A 9589-nucleotide genomic window follows, 5' to 3' on the forward strand; every position below is an offset into this window, starting at 1 on the left:
ACAGGATTCACCTTAAACTTGAATAAACTATTGGAAATGCTAACACGGCTTCTAGGGTCCCATATAGCATTGCACTCATACACGATACTTTTTCCATCTAAATCCACTAAACTTTTAGGAGTTTCCAAGTTACTGAAGAGGTGATTGTTGATGATAAAAAAATTTCTGAGCAAGTATAGGCAAGATAGAGATAAAGCAAGGGATACTACTTCAGCCAGATGACTTCCTTTGACTTTTCCATCAGTAGGAAAGACAGGAACTCTTTGAAGATTGCTTGTTGGTTTTTATTTTTCAGGTTACTTATTTATTTATTTCATTTATTTATTTTGGGTGATGTTTTAGGGGGTAAATCTAGAATTTAGAAATAAGTCACCACTTACTTGACATGATGCTAATAAAAATATTTCAGAAGTTGATCCCATAATCTGAGCTTTTAAGGAGATCATCCTGTTTGGTCTCACCCACAAAGGTAGGCAGGCTAAATAGTGGACAACTTCTCAGGGCTGCCCATGTGAGGCAGGAGACAAAAAGGGAAGGTCCTACATGAGCTGAGAAGGGTGTTAGTTTGAGAGTTGCCCAAGTCGACAATAATCCATAGGAGGACATTGTTGTTAGGGCCACACAGTATGCCCTTCTCTTAGTTACAGGACCCCTCTTTTGGCGAGCCCTTCCTAAAGGTGCCCGTGTTCTTTGGGGAGGCCAAACCCAGTAACTCTGGCCTTCGTGACTGGTATGGGAAAGGCCACGGACCTAACCTTGTCCAGTCAGGCTAACGCCCATTTCTTTTCATTGGTGGAGAAAGTCAAGCTTCCTCTCCTGGAAGTGAAAGGAAGAACGTGGGCTAATGGGGTGAGTCTCTAAAAGTGGAAACAACAAACTCTAAGGAACAAAAGGTGAAGAGGACAGTGAGGTACTGGGCCTGCACCATGTCGTCAGAACCTCTGGGTCAGGCTTTGGTTGAACCTGTTTTTTTCCTGGACTTTCACGTTAAGCTGGTTAATTTCCTTCGTTGTGTAAGCCAGTTAGTGTCAGGTTTCCTGTGACCTGCACACTAATGCCTCTTAATTACAAAGCATTCTTGCTTAGGGAAACGAAGTTAAGCTGGAAGACAGACAGACTCCTATAGAAACTTAGTTTGGCCAGCGGTCCACATTACTGCAAGAAGAAGCCAGTTGGAGAGGTATGAAGAAAGAGGGGTGGGGGACTTCGGAAACCAGGGCTGAGGCTGCAGGCAGGCAGACCTTGGAAGGACGTGTCAAGGCCAAGATCTCTGAAGGAGTGCGGCCAGGACAAACACAATCTTTGATGAGGTGTGGCACTCAGGACTAAGCATATGTTAGCTTGTATTTACATAAGGAGACAGTCCACACCTCTTGACAGGTGCCAAAGATGACAGGAGGCCATTGGAAGAATGACCAAGGGCAGGGCAAGTGACAAGAGAAGGCATATGTTAAGAACTGTGTGAGGGAAAGTGGAATGTTATCTGTCAGCAGCCAGGCCATCAGGGCTTTCTGGAGAACCAGGAAGGACTGGAAGATGAGCTCTGACTTTACGGAAAAATATAAGTCTATCTGGAACATAGTGGGAGATGAGTTATAAAGAGGTGTAACTGGAATAGAGTGATACTGGACCTTCAGAAAAAAACCCAAATAAACAAACAGGCAAACCCAAGCTAAAATGAAATGCCATGGAAATCTCAACATTAATAGCATCTGAGCCCTCCCAAGCTGGGAGTGCTGGTCTTGCTGGTTAAGTTACAATCAGTGTCTGTAATACGATCACACTACTGCTACCTAGGCTCTCTGTCATGGTTCCCAGTGCCACACACCCATCTCCCCAGCCCAGTAGTCTGGGAAGTGGCAGAAGACAGAGGAAGAATCCCTCCCTTAGTACTACAAAATAACCAGTGTTCCAATTAGGAAAGTACTGCAGTTAAGAAGTGCTCCGGAATGTGAATGTGTTTGCAGAGTGACGGGGAGGGAAACACCAAAGGGAGTGAGGAAGGTGCTAGATACAGAGAAATCACAGCTTTAGGTTAAAAAAAGAAAGGTTACATCAAACATCTGACATGATTCCTCTTATTTCCATTTGCAATGAGCTGAATCCAAGATTTACTAATTATCAGAAATATTATTTTATGACATTTCCTATAAACTAGGTTGACTGTAATATTACTAGTAATAATGGCTAGTATTTATTGGAGCACTTTCTTTGTGTCTGGCACTTTGCTAACTTTCAGACATATGTCACATTATTCTATTCCTACATCAACTCTGCAAGGTATGTATGTATTATTATTATTACCGTTTCAATAGAGACAGCCAAGATTTGGAGAAATTAAGAAACTTGTCAACACCTCTGGTAAAAAGGCTGAGTTTTAAAACTGCACTCTACAACAACAGAAAGGAGGGCTCTGGGGGAACACCATCCCTTCCATGGTAAAGCTCTCAAAGGCCAACTTGAACAGTTATCATCATTTTTTTTTTAATATATTTTAAGATTTTATTTATTTATTTGACAGAGAGAGATCACAAGTAGACGGAGAGGCAGGCAGAGAGAGAGACAGAGAGAGGGAAGCAGGCTTCCCGCCGAGCAGAGAGCCCGATGCGGGACTCGATCCCAGGACCCTGAGATCATGACCTGAGCCGAAGGCAGCGGCTTAACCCACTGAGCCACCCAGGCGCCCCAGTCATCATCATTTTTAAAAGAAATTGTTTAAGTAATTCTCAATTGCTTGGTTAAGCAGACTTCCCACAAGGTGAATATGAAAACATGCAAGTTGAACAGTTATTGCAATGCTAATAATATTTATAAAATGAAAAAAATTATAGAAAATAGATATAAACAACTGCAAAGAGAATGATACAGATCAATAAATCACTAAAATGGATTATTATAAGGCAAACACCCTTATTACACCATCCAAATCAAGACACTAAAAGAAATGAAGCCCCACCCAAAGCCCTCCCTTCACCCCATCTCATCACACCAGCTCCGTTCCCACAAGAAACTACTGGCTCCACTTTATTGCAATCATTTTCTTGCCTTCTCTTATAGTTTCATCACCCAAGTGGGCATCCTTCAACACTATAGTTGAAGGCTTTTTTATTTTTTTTTTTTTAATCTATAGGTTTTTTAGGTCTCTTAATTTACAACCTCTCCATTCTCTTCCTTTTCTTTCTTGTAAAAATGATTTCTAAAGAAATGGAGCCATTTCAACCTGTAAAATGGCAAAGTTTCCCATGGCTTGAATTTTGTTGATTGCATCAATACAAATATTATAACTAGTTAGTATAAATCAAGCCATAAGGAGGAGATCAGGTAGGATGAAATGCAAACATCTTGTCTGCCAAATTCACAGGAGCAGTAAGACTCTTTGCCTCTAACAAAAACTGTGGGATGATGATGATGATGATGATGATTTATTTTGTTTTTAGAAAAGCTTTGATATAGTTGTTTTGAGGTAATCTGTTTCTTCCTTCCTCTTGCTGCCCCATACATACATCTTGTAGAAAATCTGGTAACAGGAAAATGCCATGTTGGATATATAAGGAAGGCAAAAAAAAAAAAAAAAATCAATAAGCATAAATGAAACAAAAAAAGGATTTTTTCCTTGGAAAGGAAATGGAAAGGACCAGCAATCTCTACCCAGCACTTTGGTTATCTGCAAATTTTGGCACCTTTCTTTCTTCAAGATACAGAGATGCAGCTACCAGCAGAAAAGAAATAGACAGTAGCATAGCAAAGCAAAATCAATAAAAGGGCGATATAAAACTCAGTATGATTTTCTTTAGTGCAATGAAGTAAGTTACACTCATTCCTTTCTCTCACCACCACATTCTTTCAAGCCATAGTTTCTAAGCAATGGCCTAGGAAAAGGAGAGCTGTGTAGTTACTCTTGTTATTTGATCTTGGGGCAAATTATTTAGGGTTTCCTTACATGAACAGTGAGGCTAATATGTACCTTACAAGAGGTGTTGTTGGGGGCTCCACTGAGATAATAGCTACAAAGTGTTACATAGTAAATGTATAACAAATGTCAGACTCTTGACTTTGCCTCTTCCTGGCCAAGTTTGTATCAATGTTCTTCTAAATACCTTGACTTTAAACACTCAAACCATTGAAAATCAAAAGTTCAAATAAGGGAGATAAAATATTCCAAATTTTCATTTCACCCTATGCAGAATAAACCATTTTGACAATGTGCTTGTGAATTTAGATACTTAGCAATATCCTTAAATTTTAAGGACCAGGGACAAAACCCCTTCTTCACAATATTTACCACGTTCATCCTATCCTGTCCGTTCTCTCCACAATCTTGGTTTGGCACTATTTAATCAAGCAGATAGCAAAAGGGAGACCCGAGATCCTTTATTCCAACCCTGTTTTCCTGCAGAGAAAACTGAAGCCCAAGCACACACTAATTCACAGCAGAGACTAGAGAACAGCTCCTAACACTGGTTGCAAATTAAGTGCCTACAGAGGCTAGTAGGTTAGAGAGGAGAGTCAAGGGAGGGGTTTAGGTGGGGAGCACAGCTGTTCTAAACTGAACTTCAGCACAGTTACCACGTGGGCGAGAGAGCCAAGTGCTCCTAGAACTTTTAACATTTAAAGACATCACTGGCACTTGAAACTTTATATATGATCTACTTGCTTTTAAATGCTGGCAATGTATTACACATTTTTTTAAGCCTCTCTGCAGGTCAAACAGGACACATCTGTGGGCCGGATTTAGCCAATTTGAGGCCTCTGAATCAGCTTTGCTAACCCCAAGTTAAATTTCTTTTATTTAATTTGATTTGATTCTCACACTGCTTGCCAAAAACAACAACAACAACAAAACAAAACAAAAAACAAAAAACAAAAAGGGCTCCCTGTTGCCTACAAGATAAAAGTCCAAACTTCTTAACCAGTCCTTCAAGGCAATCCATGCGTACACTTAAGACACTTAAGACAAATTATATTTCCAATTTACAGTCTCCATTCTCCACTGCAACCAGAATGGCCCGATTTCCACATCAGATACAAAAATAGTCAGAAAGTCACCTCTAGGCCACATGGGTTATCCTTAGCCTCCAGACGTTCCTCCACCTGTTCACTCCCAGAGTGAAACTCTGTCCACCTGTAAGTGCACAGCTGAAATACCACCTTTCCACAAAACATCCTTGATGGCCTCTGTGCAAAGCCACCTTGCTCCAAATTTCCACAGGACTTTATATCACTCACATGATACTTAAAACATACTGCCTTATTTTGAAGGTAGCAGCATAGCTCATTTACCCAACCATCTAATAACACTCCTGGAAAAAAGAGTGAATGTATACCCGTGTTTCATACTAGGCAGGGGCCTCGATAACTATCTCAGAAATGTTACCCTTTTATACTGAAAACTTGTGGATCAAACATGAAGAAAATATGCTGGCAGAACTCCCCTGTGCCTGTGCTTCCATAGACAGACACTTGAGTAACAAAAAAGGGCCAAAGACCTCACTTCTCTGGCTTCCCAAAACATTTTTCCCACTTTCTATCTGCTTCGGGATTTCTTCCTATAGAAGACAATGTTGATTCGAAGAGACTACTGTTTGCCTTGGACAATGTTGATTCGAAGAGACTACTGTTAAATATCCAGCTGTTATGTGAGAGGATTGGTCTTTCTCTAGGAGTAAGGCTAATTTATCAGTCTGATGGTTTCACGTGGAAAGATCCAGAGAGCTGGGTTCTGGGTGAATACACACTGTCATCAAGTAGTTCAGTTGTGATAAAACTGATTAAACCATGACTACCCAGCATCCCAGGCTAATTTTGAGTGTAAGAGTCCTAAGCTGATACCTCAAACTTAGTTTTTCTGGAGCTGCTCCCATTTTCAGTCATCTACATTTGGCAGGGGGGAAAAAAAAGAAACTAAATTTGCATAATAATGGGAAAAGTTGATACAACCTCATCTCAAACTAGCTGTAGTTTATATGTCGCTGAGTAATTTCAATTAGCATATTCTGGATACACCCTTTTAAACCTGTACAAATTTACACTGTCAAAGGCAAGTTAGGCCTTGCAATCGTCAAATTAGGTCCCCACATTTATGTCACGTGGTAATCTGTTTTGATGTTAAGAGAGCCAAGACAATCTTGAATTCCAGGAAATAGCAAGGAAAACTGACTACAGGAGTTTCAACTATGAGAACAATGTTTTCTCCTGTTTCAGATGATGCCATTTTAAGTCACAACTACTAAGCCTCTAATTTCTTTACCAAAAGATAAAAAGTTCATTCTTAAACCTTTCCTGGGAGTGCTTCTAGCATAAGCACATTAGAGCATGCTTATAATATATACTAGCATAAACATAATTTAACAGATAGACAAAGAGCTTTCCATAAGAAGCAATTCTTTTCTTCATAAATCCTGTCAAGAAAGAGGTTGACTAGATTACGCACAGCCACCAAGAGGCTCTGAGTCCCCTCATTTTTCCTATGTTAGTGCGTTTTGTGGCAAAACAGACTTAAAGCAATACCATCTCCTTTGCTGAAAATGCATAAGGTGGACACATGCTTATTTTGTCTTTATATAAATAATTTTGTGTTAAATTTCTGAAAACAAAATTTTAATGTTTTAGAAATTAGCATTCAAAACACTTTTCAAGTGTTCTTAGAGGAATTCTAGACCTTTGATTATTGGTTAAAGACGACTTAGCTCAACAGTAACAAATATCTTATTACTTTGTTGTGAACCAAAAAGGCCCACGGATTTATTAAAGAGCAAGAAAAAAGTAACACACTTATGCACCCAGGAGGAGGCTCGGGGTCCACTCCATGCAGATCGCTAGCCCCCACTTAAAAGAATATACAGGCGGCTAGAGGAAGGGCTGGCCAGGGGCCGTTTTTCTGATCTTAAACCAAGACAAAAATAAATGGGCAGCTCCGCTCCTCTTTGATCTCCTTCGGTGTATCTTTCCAGCATAAACTGGCAATGTTTAGGCTGACGATCCGTGAAACAGAAGGAGAGAGTCATGCAGTTGCAGCCCCAAGAATATGGGTGTTCTTTGCACGGAAATGGAAGCGCCCTGCTGAGCCAGCGGGGACACACGCGCGCGCAGAGCATCTGCGGAGCGCGGAGGTGACATCTGCGAGCCCTTAACAAGTTCCCTGCTTCCGAGAACGGGGTGTCACGTATTTTCACTGTAAAACGATCGGGATGGAGGGGGATTGAATACGGGTGGAGGGGAGTCACCCCACACTCCGAGAATCCTTCGGGGGAGAAGGCGGGTTCAGGCCGGAGAGGCGGGATCGTGCGGGACCCAGAGGCCCAGGAATGACCCCGCAGAGGTCGGTGGCGCCCCGCTCCCAGGGGCGGATGCCGGGGAGAGTTAGGCCGGCGGAGGGGGCCCCGCGCTCTCGCACATGAGGGCCGGTTCAGTGAACGTGTGGAAACAGCACGTCAGCTCTGAGAGCCGGCCGGCGGGCGGCCGAGGAGCAGGAGGCGCCGCGGCCTCGCCCGTGTCCCCAGCGGGCGACGGGGGCGGCCGGCCCCTTACCTGGTTCCTGCGGTACCACGCGCCCGACAGGGAGCCGTTGGCGGCGCCCAGCGCCCAGTACGTGAAGTTCCGGGACAGCTCGTCCACCGCAGGCGAGGCGGCGGCCATTGGGGCTCGCTCCCGGCGCGCGGGCTCAGGCTCCGGCTGCCTCCCGGCCCCTCCGCTCCGCCCGGCGCCGCGGAGGAGGCGCGCCCTGCCGAGGCCACTTCCTGCTCCGCGCCCGGGCCGGCGGGATCGCCGCGGGCACCTGGCTCCCGCCTCCGCGCGGCCGCAGGTGCGGCTCCCGCCCGCCCGCACGCCCCGCCCACCCCGGCCTCGCCGGCCACCCCGGCCTCCCCGGCCTCCCCGGCGCGACCCCGCTCCTCCCGCGCCAGCGACCCGCGGGGACCCCCGCCGTCTGCGGCCTCCCGGGGCGGCCCGGTTTGCGGCGCATCCTCGGGGCCGCGGGGCCTGGGCGCTCGGCGTCCTCGCCGGCCAGACCGGATTCCCCGTGCGCGCGGGTGGCCGCACCTGCTGGGGCGAGGGGGCGGGGCCTCCAAAGGCGCTTGCAGCCCCCCCCCACCCCGAGCGCTCGGTCGGTACGCACTGAAGGGAATGGAAGAGAACCCCCTCTGTCTAGCCCAGAGCTGCCCCCTTCACCCCGTCTGGATCGGGCAGTTCCAGCTCACGATCACTTGAATTTGCGAAGTTGTTTGCATGTTCCCGAAAATACCATAAGCAACTCCAGAACAAAGGTGGATCCACTAAATCTCTGTCAAGGACTGATAGGTCCTTAGTAAATCATTCCCGCAAGGAAGGAAGGAATCTCCTGGTGGTAGCTGGAGGACCCCAACGTCTCCTTCAGAAACGGGGTTTCCTTCAGGTGGAACCAGAAGGAATTGCTGAAACGTTGCCAGCTGCTGGATATCAGATTTTGGAACGGGAGATCATTGTTAATGGCCTCAGAGAACTCTAGATGTTTTGTTTTTGTCTATATTCAAATTCTACTGTTACTACACAGATGGCTTGTAAGGTATCACCGACCTTGAGAATCCTGTGATTCTATATTGTTGTCTGAAGCCCCGGAACTTACAGTTCTTTTGTTTACACAATGCCGAGATTCTCCTTACATAATGTATTTTGACCGTCAGGACTTTATTACAGAGAGACCTTCACCAAAAGAGAATTGCCGCCTAGTGAAAAACTGGGAGAAAGTTTTCAGTGTTTACTAGGGGAAGCGTGCGAATGCGAGAAGACAATGAGAAAAATATCATTTTTAGAGAAATAATAAGACATGCCATCTGGGAAGCTGTGTAGTTTCCTGCTTGAGCATCCAAAATGCATAATGAACAGCTAATATGGTAGCTAATTATTTGTAATTTTAAGAGGCTCATTTATTTCAAATAAATACCTGAAGGAAAAGTGCCTTTTAAAATATCTTCTAATAATATCACATTAACTTGTGTTGGTGACTTTGTTAATGCTTCCTTCAGCTGAGCGGCTTTAGGGTACCAGTAACAGAATATCCTAGTAAAAGTGGCGTAGACAACAAGCATCTATTATCCCCGGAGGGAATTTTGTTCTGTGTGGCTCAATGATGTCATTACTTCCATCTTTCTGCTCTACCATCAGGCTTTTACCTTTCCGTGGTGCCAGCTCCAGGCATTACATGTAAACATCTGGGGGCGGGGGGGGGGGAGTGAGGCATTTCTTTTTCTTCTTTTTAAAAAGATGTTATTTATTTATTTGACAGAGAGAGAGAGAGAGAGCGCGCACAAGCAGGGGAAGAACCAGAGGGAGAGGGAGAAGTGGGCTCCCTACTCAGCGGGAGGGACCCTGGGATCATGACCCGAGTCCAAAGGCAGATGCTTAACAGACTGAGCCACCCAGGTGCCCAAGCGGGATTTCTTCTTATGCATCTTTTGATTGGAGGAAAACCTTTTTGCAGAATCCCCCAGCAGACTCCCTTTCAGGTCCCACTAGCCAGGACTGGGTCACAGGCTCATCCATGCTCTACATGCGAGGGAAGCAGGGAAAGTGACTCTCAGGCATCTCCAGCCTTCAGAGTGGGAGGAGAGTTCTA

At 44.8% G+C, this 9589-nt stretch overlaps 1 protein-coding gene across 1 annotated transcript in view; it reads right to left on the minus strand.

Moving 5' to 3' along the window:
• NIPAL2 (NIPA like domain containing 2) overlaps positions 1–8051 on the minus strand; it is a 73120-nt gene extending 65069 nt beyond the window's left edge. The window contains exon 1 of the mRNA XM_004768909.3: positions 7528–8051. Within this exon, the coding sequence (XP_004768966.1) occupies positions 7528–7635 (108 nt within the window). The 5' untranslated portion in view covers positions 7636–8051. The remainder of the gene's footprint in view (positions 1–7527) is intronic.
• Between the last annotated feature and the right edge of the window lie 1538 nt (positions 8052–9589).

This window comes from Mustela putorius, unplaced genomic scaffold (genome assembly GCF_011764305.1).
Source record: "Mustela putorius furo isolate JIRA1106 unplaced genomic scaffold, ASM1176430v1.1 tig00000228_pilon_pilon_pilon, whole genome shotgun sequence".
Lineage (NCBI taxonomy): Eukaryota > Metazoa > Chordata > Mammalia > Carnivora > Mustelidae > Mustela > Mustela putorius.